We start from the raw sequence: 13,797 nt of genomic DNA on the forward strand, positions 1-13,797 counted from the left end.
AGGCGTCTCCTACCCTCGGGCCTGCCCACGCGGCACCATTTTGTAATTGACTGTCTAAAGCAGGGGTGCTCATTACGTCGATCGCGATCTACTGGTCGATCGCGGAGGTAGTACCGGTCGATCGTGGCGTGACATTAAAAAAATAGATGTCAGCCTATTATCCATCCTGTCACTTGATTGACATACAGGGCAACCAGTCAGATGAACTGAACTGAACTTTGACCTTTAGGTCGCCGCGCATGCGTAAATAACAGCGTGAAGCACAGCAAAACCTACAAGCTAGTCAGCGAATTACCTCCGATAAGCCCTTGCTAAAGCTCATCAAAATGAGTGAGAAAGCTGGACCAAGTAAGAAGGCAAAAACATATCACTTTCATACGGAATGGGAGGTGGACTTTTTTTTCACGTCATTTTCGAAGTGCGTTTGCCTCATCTGCCAGTCTACCATCGCAATACCAAAGAAGGGAAATGTGGAGTGGCATTTTCGGACCCTTCATGGAAAATATGACACCGACTTCCCGCCGAAAAGCCAGCTGAGAAAGAGAAAGGTGGAGGAACTAAAATCCCAGTTGTCTGGACAGCAGTCATTTTTCACTCAACAAACTTCAAAAGTGAAAGCCGCCACCGAAGCATCGTTCCGGGTGAGTCACGTCATCGTTAAAAACAATAAGTCCTTCCAAGACGGAGAGATGGTAAAAGAGGCATTCGTTGAAGCAGCTGATTCATTGTTCTGAGACTTTAAAAATAAGGCAGAGATATTATCTTCAGTCAAAGCTCTGCAGCAACTTGACAGTGCACGCTACATGGAGCAGATCGACTATTGTCTGTCAGAGTTTGACAAACGCTTTCAAGACTTTTCTTTGCTTGAGCCAGTCGCTACATTCATGTGCTATCCTTTTCAGGAAGATGTTGAGGTTGATTCACTCGCATCAAACATTGCAGCACTGTTTCATGTGAACTCTTCTGGAGTGGAAAATGAGATTTTGACTCTACAAACCGACATTGAGCTGAAGTCGAGAGCTCATGGACAGTTCTGGAACTTAATCACAGAGGAAAAGTACCCCAACATGAGGAAATGTGCTACCTCCTTGACTGCATTATTCGGCTCCACTTATTTATGTGAGTCAGCCTTTTCCTACATGAAGATCATTAAGTCCAAATACCGTTCCACCATGACTGATGAACATTTGGAAGTGTGCTTGAGGATGGCTGTCAGCAGCTACTGTCCGGACTACGCATCCCTGGCTGATTCAATTCAGTGCAAGTCATCAAAGTAAACTCAGGTAATTACAAAAAAATGTTAATAGTTTTATGTGTGTTGTGCAATATTGGCTCATTCGGTTATGCAAGGTACATCAACATACACTGTACATACAAAGAATCCTCAATACATTTGAAAATAATTATATGTTTTGCATTTTTGTAGTGGGGTAGATCATTTTGACTTGGTCGTTTTATAAGTAGCTCACATGCTGAAAAAGTGTGAGCACCCCTGGCCTAAAGCATATTTGGGTTTTTGTGCACATTTGTAGAATAAATTGTTATTTATTCGCAAATCCTATTAGCCGTTCATTTACGCCCCCTGGCGTGGGTCCGTGTACTTCACTTTCCCAACACTGATATTGTTTAACCTTTACTTTGAAAACCAAGCACGCGACACAGTCAAAACTATTCCATTTATTAATCCTATTAGCTCAACCAAAATTGGCCAAAATTGGAACAACTTTAACTTTTGACCCATGTACAAAGTGAAACTGACCTTTCTCAGTGTTTTTGCTGTTTTTACCCCATAACTCCAGAACATTCATTCACAGATAGTCCAAACTATACCTTTTTGGAATCTTTATGATCAGACAAATAATATGGAATACCTTTCAATATGATTGGAGCATTTTTAAATTTTGACCCCTGTGTAATTCTTCAAATGACCCCTTCTTGGCCTCCTATTGAAAGTTCATGTGGCCACTTGGCATTTTTAAAAGAGTAATGTCTAAGGAGTATGTGTGCCAAATTTGGTGCTTGCATCACCATTTGAAGGATCCCTCAGTTAATATTCACTTATCTGCTGCACTACTCAGGGTGGTAACAGGAAGTGTCTCTTTATTGGAGCTCAGCTGTCATCTTGTAAATGGACTACTCTTCTACAGTGCTTTTCCATTACATACAGATGCTTATTGCACTGTAGAGCAATGCCTCATCCCATTCATACATGGATGCAGATGTTAGGGTGCTGCTCAACTACACACTGGGACCACTTTGAGAACTTTGGGCCTTGTTTAAGGGCACCATACTGATTTTCCTGTCTTTAAAGGGGAATTAATCCAATGATCATGTTGCCCTATTCAGATAGGAGTAAATTTATATGGGGAGGAGGGTTAAAGTAATTATTACCAAGTGACTTCAATGCAGTCCTAATGCACTGAGTGTGCATTTATGTGTCAGTAAAACATTCCAGTGCCTTTTACCTTCTGTCAAATGATCTGCAGAAATTACCTCAGGTTATATTCATAACATGAAAATAGAGACAGTAACGTTCTCTATAAAAGAAGTTTTCTGCCATTTATCACAAGTATGGAGGCACTGCGAAGACAATTACCGGGGCAGCAGCATATATTTTACACTAATGCTTGAGCTTTATTTACGTAGAATTTGTGTATCAGTCTATTCAGACATCACAGCTATGAAATCATGCAAACATGTTTTGACATACACATGAAACATTTGGCATAAAGAGCTAACCTAAAGGGTCACTGGGTGTGGCTATAATTTTGAGATAATTCTATAAACAGCAAGAGGAACACAAAAAATACAAGAAGAGAGATTTGAGGGGTAGCAGGGTGGCTTCGTGGTTACCACTGTTGCCTCACAGGAAGAAGGTCCCAGATACACTTCTGACCCGGTCCTTTCTGTGTGGAGTTTGCATGCTCTTCTCGTGTTTGTGTGGGCTCCCCGCAGGTGCTCCTGCTTCTTTTCAATTCCAAAGATGTGCAGATTAGGTGAACTGGTGACTCTGAACTGAACATGGGTGTCAGTGGGAGTGTGAATGTTTGTGTCTGCTTCTGTCCCAATGGCAGCTGGGATAGGCTCCAGCCCCCCTTGGATGGAGATTTGAGTGCCAGTTGAGTCAACAGCCTCAAGCTTGATGAACTATGGTACATGGTCTAAACTGGATTGCCCGAGTGCATTTGGGGTGTCTAACTACACTTTACTATTAATATGTTGCATAGTCTGAACACAAAGTGACTGTTTTCACATAATAATTAACTATGCATGTGTTTGGGGCAAAACATGATATATCATATATCATGTAGTGGATCAGTAGTCATATGTCATTTCATGAAGTGACAGAAATGAGAGGTTTTCTGGCAAGGACACAGATCTGTGCAAACAACTTTCATCACAGCTCCGAGCAGTTGAGCACCTTGTTCCTCCAACAACCCCTGCTCTCCCTTCTCCTCCTCAACCCACCAGGAGCAGAAACCCCCACCCATGGCTAGTTCAGTCTTGGTGGTTTAAAGGGGTATAAACTAAAAAAAAAAAAAAAAAAAAAGTGCTTTACTTTAGACCAGTTTTTGGTGGTTTATGGCACATTTTTTGCTGTCTCATGATTGAAATGCATCAACACTATGGCTGCCTCAGCATAATGTTGGACAAATCCTGTTACCTCTGCAGATGTTAGTATCCGGACAGATCCTCTCCTCCAGCAGTGGTCCCAGACAGTCATTTTTCTTTCCAGAGACAGGAAGACCAGAATCCAGGTCTAAACAGGCCCGGAAGCGTTTCTGAATTGAGACCAGTTTACTGTCACCAAAAAGCCCAGATGAAGACTGTAAAGAGGAAGCAGCTACACATGGAGAACAGGGAGTCCACTCTGACCACTCGCTGAGGATGACTGCAGGGAAGACAGGGAGAGAGAGATGTGGGGAAAAAGAAAGAAGACAAAAATAATGAGTGAGCGACATAATGGGCACCAGGATGTGTGAAAATGGAAAAATGGAGATTAATATGAGGAAGAGATTACCCAGGTGTGTGAAATACTCTGACTTTGTCTCCTTACCTTCACATTCTCTCATGTCACACTGCAACGTTCCATTATGACAAAGACTGAAGGAAAGAGAAGTCAAATAATGAATTCAAATACATCAAACACTCAGATTCTCAGAGTGTGCAAAAGACACAAAGGGCCTGATTTACTAAAATCCCAGATAACGAGTGCTAAACTGTGTGGGCAATCCAAAAATGTGCACGTTGGGTTTGATGCAGTCTTGCAGGTGATTTATAAAGAATAACTGTGCAATTGATTATGGGTGGTAATGCGACAAAGACAGCAGTATCTAAATGAGGATTTTGTCTGTGTGAATGGTCATAAGTGAACTCAAACTCTGACACACAAAATAAATAAAAACTCCTATTTCTGTTGTATTTAGGAGAGTGTTTTTTGATTATTTGTTTTTAATAGCCAGCACATGAGTATGTTCATGCTCTGTCTGTCCTGTGTGCACAGCCGTGAAGTGTGTTTGTTGTTTGCGTACAAAGCGTGACACATCAATGACAATAATGGACAGGTGCTGTGGTGCACCCAAATATGTGCAACCACATTTGATGTTGTATTGAATTCTCAACTAAAAACTGTCTCATAAGCACTTAGCCTGTGCAAATATGATCTGATAATTGAGACCAGTATTAATTTACATTCATGAGTATGTGAACATATATAATGTGAGTCTTGGTGAATATGGATGAAATAGGAGAGAAATAGTAAGAGGAACCTTAACGTGGTAGTTGCGCTTCCCAGTCACATATAAGGGATGGACTGTCCATTTTTGTGTCAGATGCGATCTGGAGAAAGTACAAGTGCACCTGTGTTCCCTGCTCTGAAACTCTCCATTCGTTTTACAGGTTAGTAACTGGCTAAAATTGCCCTGAATGTAAGCCTTAAGCTTTGTGTTGCTGCTGGAAGTCGCTAGCAGTAACTTTGATTACTTGTGTAACTCTTGAGTGAATTTATTGAGCTGCAGCAAGTGAGGGAGAAAGGCGCCAAAGCCAGCTGTGTCGCGCCAATAATCTCAGCCGGCTCTGCCCTAAAATGAGCCTGTCGGCTCACAGATTCTGTTCACCTGCAACCTTGTATGTTAGGATTTAAATGTTTGAAGCTGCCCCATTTTAACCCAGAAAGGCTCCTGATATTATTGTATGTGTTTAGATAATTTCTTAATGCAGTTTTTGAAGAAATTAATGCACTTTTTTATTATATTCATGCAGAAACAGTCATGTTAAGCTCATTAATGTACAATGCCCACAGGGGAAAGAGTTTAAGTACTTTCATTTGGAGCACAGACGAGTATTTGAGTTCTGCGGTGAACCAATTAAAGTCAGTGTAAAATTAAAGGTTCTGTATGTAGAATGAAATCTCAGGTTTGAAAGCCCGTGTAGCATATGATAAACAGCGTGGAGTAAGACAGAAGTACATGGTAGAATAAGAACTTTATTTAGTTTTTGGGAACAGAACTTACAGGATTAGAAAATGATCTAGAACCAGAATGACCTACTTGAAAAGTAGATTCTTTTTTCCCCCCTCCTTTCTTTCTGCAAAGGATAAAGTGGAAAAATATTTACTTTGTGCCTGGCAACAGTATTGCAATGATATTATCTTTTTGAATATTTAACAATCTATTTGGTGGAACTGTACATACGAGGGCTGTCCGTAAAGTATAGGTCCTTTTTATTTTTTTCAAAAACTATATGGATTTCATTCATATGTTTTTACGTCAGACATGCTTGAACCCTCGTGCGCATGCGTGAGTTTTTCCATGCCTGTCGGTGACGTCATTCGCCTGTGACCACTCCTTGTGGGAAGAGTCGTCCAGCCCCTCGTCGGAATTCCTTTGTCTGAGAAGTTGCTGAGAGACTGGCGCTTTGTTTGATCAAAATTTTTTCTAAACCTGTGAGACACATCGAAGTGGACATGGTTCGAAAAATTAAGCTGGTTTTCAGTGAAAATTTTAACAGCTGATGAGAGATTTTGAGGTGATTCTGTCGCTTTAAGGACTTCCCACGGTGCGAGACGTCGCGCAGCGCTCCCAGGCAGCGTCATCAGCCTGTTTCAAGCTTAAAACCTCCACATTTCAGGCTCTATTGATCCAGGACGTCGTGAGAGAACAGAGAAGTTTCAGAAGAAGTCGGTTTCAGCATTTTATCCGGATATTCCACTGTTAAAGGAGATTTTTTAATGAAAGACGTGCGGACGGGTCCGCGCGTCGGGACGCAGCCGACGCGGCGCGGCGGCACAGGAAAAACACCTCCGTGTTGATAACCATTTGTAAAATCCAGGCGGCTTTTGATGGCTTTCAGTGGAGTGAGTATATGAGAAATTGTTTATCAGCTGGAGATGTTCCAACTTGTCCTCAAGGCTTCCAACAGAGGTGTTTTTGCGCGCGGTGTCATTCTGCATACAGAATGAGGTGGCCGTTTTATTATATACACCTGTGGATCATTTTCAAAAAAAAAAAAAAATAATTTCTTTATTTCTTCCGCAGCTTACAAGTCACCATGATACAACTTTTAACTTTGTGTTATATCTTCAAAATGGGTATTTTGCGCGCTCTCCACCTGTGTTGCTGCACAGCTCCTGCTCTTAGCTGCTCCACTGGAGTTACTATCTTCCATGGCTTTAAACACACATCCACTTTCACGCAGTCACCCAAATTTTAACTTTGTGTTCGTCCAATATTGACTGAAATATCACTCTTTTGTGAGCTGGCGTTCTGCCTAAATGCTCGTTTGAAGCATGATGATGAGTCACTGCGTCAGTGCGCACACACAGCGGAGCTCATGTGATCCATTAACAAGATATTAAATCAACATACTTTTACATACAACAGACATCAACATACAGACATACTTTTACAGCAAGGAACTGTTTTATCAAGCTATAAAAAACATTAAAAATAATTAGCATAAGCTGTTCAAAATACATGCCACATGGAGCAGGAAAGATAGGGAAAAAAAAAAGCGTCCAGATGAAACAGTCCTCTGATTCTAGAAGAGGTGTTTTCAGCATCCAAGGTTTGGCAGAAAATGATTAATCCACTACAAAATAATTATTTTATATAGAGTCCAGCGCACAGAGCAGGTGGAATTGTGTGCGCAAGAGGAGAGCTGTTCCAAAAATAGCCTCTCAGGTCCTGCGAAGGTGCCAGGCGCACGGATAATGTTCTTTTTGCAGACTCGTAAGCACCACGCAAATGCCTCTAAGCTGTTGCAGTAACTCGAACACAAACTGCGCCATGCTGTTGTTGCTAAATTTTGAACATCTTGAAATTAGCGCCACGCTCAGAGAGGAGCCTTGTTAACTGAAGATAATGCCTCTAAGAGCCACTCTGAGCCACTATACTGCCACGATAGCTCACGAAACAAAAAAAACAGGGTGCGTGCCTCCTTCTTCATCCTTCATTATTCGGTGGGACTGCGGCTTAACAGTGTCACACCAAAATGCATTTTGTGCTCTGTAGTCCACCTGTTACACACAGAGTCATTTATTTTTCAAGAAACAAGCACAAAGTAAACTGTTAGCTCTTTAAGAAGATGCCCAACATTTAAAATACCAGTCAAATGTTTGAACACACTTTCAACAGGAAAGTGTGTCCAAATATGTGACTGGTACAATGAATGTTTCTTTTTTTTTTTTTTTTCGAGGAGGGTGTGCGTACAAGGGTGAATGAGTCTGTCTGTCTATATGAGGCCCTGTGATAGAATGGCGTCCTGTCCAGGGTGTACCCCACCTCTCGCCCTGTGACTGTCAGGATAGGTTCCAGTCCCCCTGTGACCTTTGACTGGAGAAAGTAGGTGTAGAAACTGAATGAATGGATGAATGAAAGTTTGAGGAGGCAGCAGCCTCTCTGCAACTCGAACAAGCACAATACGTTCATGCCAAAGTTTTAAACATGCAAAATACAGACAATATCATCACCCACTACATGTTCTTTTTACCTTGATTAATCATGTTGCATGTGCAGACATCTATTTGCATGTTCCCTATTAGCATGCACTGTTAGCAAAAAAGTGCCATGGTGTTAACACACATTTTAAGACACAAATCTTTAGTAAATCAGGCCCAAAGAGATCATTAGCAAACAAACAGTCAATAAAACAAGGAAGAAATGAGTTGTAGTGAAGAAGCAAAGCTTATGACATACATAAACACTAAAAGAAAACAGTTTGTGCTTGTGCACCTACTGAAACTGCAAACAAACTGTTATTTCTTAGTGTACAATTTTATTTATTTATTTTTTTAAACTAGCACATATTATACCAGTCTTTCAGCATTTGAAAATCAAGCTGTTTTCATGTCAAACTCCTGTTTTGTAATTTAGGAGAGATTGATAAAATATTTGACTCCATATGCAGGTCTTAAACGTGAGTCTAACCAAGTGCTGCAGTCTATGGTGACTGTGGCACCCTGAGGGATTGTGACAGGCGTGAGCAGTTGATCTGGAAGTTGGTGCTGCAGATAAATGCAGCCACATTCCTCTGGTGGAACACAGCTATTGTTCTTCTGCAGCAGACCCTGAGACAGAGAAACAAAAAACAAAGACGACAGAGTATTTTTCTCTTTCTTTTTTAACTTGGCATGATCAAAGAAGATACACAATCAAAGGTGGATTATTTTTCACTTATTTCTTCTCACTGATGCTTGATGAATACAGCATGACCGGATGCAAAAGTAAAACTTCACACCACAAAAGACCCACCAAAGGTGCACATCAACATTTCAGTGCTTTGTGACACTGACATAAATAGAGCACCATTACACGTTTGACTCTGACCTTAATTGCGAGGAATTTGCAATTCAATACAACCATCATAAGATGGTATTAAAGTGTCATGTGACGCCACCTAATAAAAACTCCCACTGAAAGGGAAAAATATAACGCAATGCTAAAATACCCTCATCCATATGAGCATTGTGTTCTTTATAATTTGCAGTTGTTTAATTAATTATAAAGATCCTATTGTCTTACATACAATTTGTACATGTTCAATAAAGCCCCTCTATCAATCAATCAAAAACATTACGTTTTAACGGTGTCTGTAGGAGGTCTTGCGCGAGTGTACATGAGTTTTTGACAAGAGCGGAAGTTGTGCAAATCAAGGAATATTTGTAGATTACCCTCTGTGCATTTGCTGGTATTAATGAGACAAATTTAACTCCATAGGAAGTTAGCTTTGAGTTAGCGGAAGCTAGTGTGCACGCTAACACTACAAAATGTCTTGTAAATGACTCCTGTTATCAGGTTACAAAAACAGTGTTTTCAGTTTTAGAAGTATTTATTTCTCGCTAGCATTTCTATAATATATGACAAACAGAATATATTTACATACAAATGCAACAGAGGTTTGCAGCTAGCTATTAAAATGTGATGTCACCATGCTAACATCTGCGAAATGTCTTGGAAATAAGTTCAGAGGTGTTGTTCTCAAGGTCGACCATCCTCTAAAGGTTAACCTCTTGGGGCAGGTTTTGTCGGTGAACACATCGCCAAACACAATACAAATACATGTAATTTGTTGTTTTCAAAGGGGTCAGACCAATCAATAAAGTCAGTTTAATGTACAATGGTTCATTCCAGGTCATCTTAGTGTATAAATCTCATCTTTCCAGGCAATGATAGCCGTCAGTTGGCTGTTAGAGGCAAAACCAAACCAGCTGATTTCAATAGAACAGCATACAGCCCGAGTGTGCTTTCACCGAGCAGACAGTCGCGGAAGTACGCCTCCGGATTGGCCACTTTGCCGAAGTGACATAGCGCTGAGCTCAAGAATTAGGTTCCAAGAATGGCATTTTTATAATAACCAAGTGTTTATTTCTTGCTAGCTTTTCCATAATATATGAGAGACATGTTTATAAACACACAAAACAAAGCAGTTTGAGAGACTAGCCACTGACGTCACAGTGCAGCTCTCTGTCACCCCGCCGCTCAAAAACAAAACAGAACCTCTTAAAATATGTCAAGGTTAGCCATCTTTGAACTTGTCCAAGGTCTGTGTCCCATGAATGTCTCCTGTGAATTTGAAGGCTGTGACAGTAATAGAACCGGACTTATGCTGAGCACAGACAGATGTTCAGACAGACAGGCAAACGGACAGACGTAAAGCTTTCACAATACCCGATGGCCCGAGTAAAAATGGAATTAGATGTTCAATGTACAATTTAATTTAAGACGTTAATCAGCATACCTAATGAGCAACTCATGGACCCTCAAAATGCTCCAGAAGCACTTTCAACAACAGTTTAAGTGCTCAAAATAGAAAGGCTGAAATCTCTTAATAACACATGTTCAAACATCTTTATAATACTTGTAACTACCTAAACTTTGAATCTGTCTGCTGTTCCTGGGACTCTTTAATTGAAAGTATCAAATAATTGCAGTGACCATAGTATATTAATCAGAATGATTGAGGGAAAGAGTGTAAATACTGGACATGGGTGTTGTCCATTTTTTGAAGGAAAACTGAAGCGAGTTGAAGAAATTGAAAACAGTTTAAAATACATGTAAATTCAAATCTGGTGATACAATTTCGAGATGCATTTACTGTCTTTCAGACATCATCTTCACCATATTCATTATTATTATTATTATCACTTTACCAAGGCATTGCTAGGCCGGTATCATAGATTTACAGTGAGGAAAATAAGTATTTGAACACCCTGCAATTTTGCAAGTTCTCACACTTAGAAATCATGGAGGGGTCTGAAATTTTCGTCTTAGGTGCATGTCCACTGTGAGAGACATAATCTTAAAAAAAGAAAAAAAAAAAACGGAAATCACAATGTATAATTTATTTGTATGTTACTGCTGCAAATAAGTATTTGAACACCTGTGAAAATCAAAGTTAATATTTGGTACAGTAGCCTTTGTTTGCAATTACAGAGGTCAAGCGTTTCCTGTAGTTCTTCATCAAGTTTTCACACACTGCAGCAGGGATTTTGGTTCACTCCTCCATACAGATCTTCTCCAAATCTTTCAGGTTTGGAGTTTCAGCTCCCTCCAAAGATTTTCTATTGAGTTCAGGTCTGGAGACTGGCCAGGCCACTCCAGGACCTTGAAATGCTTCTTACAGAGCCCCTCCGTAGTTGCCCTGGCTGTGTGTTTGGGGTCATTGGTTTGCTGGAAGACCCAGCCATGACCCATCTTCAATGCTCTTACTGAGGGAAGGAGGTTGTTTGCCAAAATCTCGCAATACATGACCCCATCCATCCTCCCTTCAATACGGTGCAGTTGTCCTGTCCCCTTTGCAGAAGAGCACCCCCAGAGTATGATGTTTCCACCCCCATGCTTCATGGTTGGGATGGTTTTCTTGGAGTTGTTCTCATCCTCTAAACATGGTAAGTGGAGGTGATTCCAAAAAGCTCTATCCTGGTCTCATCTGACCACATGACCTTCTCCCATGCCTCCTCTGGATCATCCAAGATAGTCACTGGTGAACTTCAAACAGGCCTGGACATGTGCTGGCTTGAGCAGGGGGACCTTGCTGCCATGCAGGATTTTAAACCATGACAGCATCATGTATTACTAATGTAATCTTTGTGACTGTGGTCCCAGCTCTCTTCAGGTCATTGACCAGGTCCTCCTGTGTAGTTCTGAGCTTTCTCAGAATCATCCTTACCCCACAAAGTGAGATCTTGCATGGAATCCCAGACTGAGAGAGATTGACAGTCATCTTGTTTCTTCCACTTTCTAATAAATAATCATAACAGTTGTTGTCTTCTACCAAGCTGCTTGCCTGTTGTCCTGTAGTCGATCCCAGCCTTGTGCAGGTCTACAGTTTTGTCCCTGGTGTGCTTGGACAGGTCTTTGGTCTTGGCTATGGTGGACAGGTTGGAGTGTGGTTTGAGTGTGTGAACAGGTGTCTTTTATACAGGTAACAAGTTCAAACAGATGCAATTAATAAAGGTAAAGAGTGCAGAATAAGAGGGCTTCTTAAATAAAAATTAACAGGTCTGTGTGAGCCAGAATTCTTGCTGGTTGGTAGGTGTTCAAATACTTATTTGCAGCAGTAACATACAAATAAATTATTTAAAAAATCATATATTGTGATTTCCGGAATTTTTTTTTTTTTAGATTATATCTCTCACAGTGGACATGCACCTAAGATGAAAATTTCAGACCCCTCCTCGTCTAACTCGGGCGAATATCTGTCATTTGGGCGACTGGGCATGAACGTCGGGCCTCTGAAAATGCATACCACCCTCCAAAAGCATGTTATTGTATTATTATGTTCATGATGCAACAAAGGCCAGTTCTCCAAACACATTGGGGACGTGGCTGCTTTGAGTTACAGCTCATGTTGATGCTGCAGTGTGTCAGAAGCTGGTTCAGACTGCAGCTAGTGTGAATGTCTTTTGTGCATTTTACTGAAAATATCTATCATAGTTGAATTCAGTTCTATTAACATGGAATGACCCGTGTGTGTTGGTATTTGCATCAAGAATTTTCATGTGATGTAATTTTGGATGCAAACTGTGTTTTAGAAGCCATCAGTAGTGACGATTCCATGTCTAACTGCCATACATTACTTTTGTGTATACGCACATGTAGTTCGGTGAGTTAAGTCACTGTAATATCACTCCACTGTGGTCGTCACCATAGCAATGCGCAAATCAGTCAGCGCAGATCAGCTGTGTTTTCACAGGTGAATGACAGAAATGAGATAAAACATGGATTTCCAAGTGAATTTTAATATTTTTGGCCAAAATAAAACATTTGAGGAATGGGAAGAGGAGGAGAGCAAACGAGAAGAACAGCAAAAGCAACGACATAAAGATTTAATATCGGACAAATTGGACAAGACTGAAGACAGGAAAGAAGAGAACACAAAAAAGTTAACTTAAATAAATATGTGTGTTAGCTCAATGTGTGGTACCATGGTATAAGCAGATTAAACAACTTGAAGCCGTGCATTATACGGTTATTATACTCCGCGTCGTGTATTCAAATCGTATAATGCATGGTGTCTGGTTGTTTAATCCTTACATTAATGAGGAAATAAACGGGACAGAATTTTTTTTATGCCCACACCAAAGCAAAACAATTGAAACAACCCACACCAAACCTAAAACAATTGAAACAACAACCAAATTGAGGTTAGCCTGTTAGCTGGGTTTGGCTGTAAGATGCTAATGGCATTAGTATGTGGAGCACCACAGCATCGACAGCTTGAAGTGCTTAAAGCTAGGGTAGGTAACTCTGTTCAGAAACACTTTTTGTTATATTGGGTGAAATGGTCTGTCTTTGCTAACGGTAGTCAACACATTTATGTATTCAGAAAAAGGAATGAAAAAAAAATTAGATGTCTGTAGCAGCTGTAGGCTTGATAAAACTCTGACCAGTATAAGCCCTGCGGTGCGCTCTCAAATAAGCAATCAGATGCCTTCATGTCTAGTTCTTCCTACTCGCGTCACCAGGCTCAACACCCCCCTCTGTCCCTCCCTCCTCCACGCGTGCACACTCATCTTGTTTCACTGAAGAAGTTCACGTCGGTACAATGGCAGAGGGAACACAGCTGAAACTACCACTTCCAGCAGATTGTACTGTGTCAGATTAATCATTTTCTCTGCAAATTGGCTATTGAAAATGGCTGTAATCACTTCCTGAATCACACAGGACCACTCCAGCTTCAGCCGTTCGCGTGTGTGTCTAAGAAGCTGCAGAAAGCATTTTGAGCCGTCTAAAAAGGTAATTATTTGTCATGTTTACATTGTCATGGCTTGGTAAAACTGTTGTGTGTTCTTTCCTT

At 40.8% G+C, this 13,797-nt stretch overlaps 1 protein-coding gene across 1 annotated transcript in view; it reads right to left on the reverse strand.

Annotated features, from left to right (window-relative positions):
• Positions 1-13,797, reverse strand: part of scospondin (subcommissural organ spondin) — an 852,118-nt gene that overhangs the window by 283,333 nt on the left and 554,988 nt on the right. Inside the window, 3 exon segments of the mRNA XM_034168739.1 lie at positions 3,665-3,892; positions 4,058-4,104; positions 8,427-8,566. Of these exon segments, the coding sequence (XP_034024630.1) occupies positions 3,665-3,892; positions 4,058-4,104; positions 8,427-8,566 (415 nt within the window).

This window comes from Thalassophryne amazonica, chromosome 1 (assembly GCF_902500255.1).
Source record: "Thalassophryne amazonica chromosome 1, fThaAma1.1, whole genome shotgun sequence".
NCBI lineage: Eukaryota > Metazoa > Chordata > Actinopteri > Batrachoidiformes > Batrachoididae > Thalassophryne > Thalassophryne amazonica.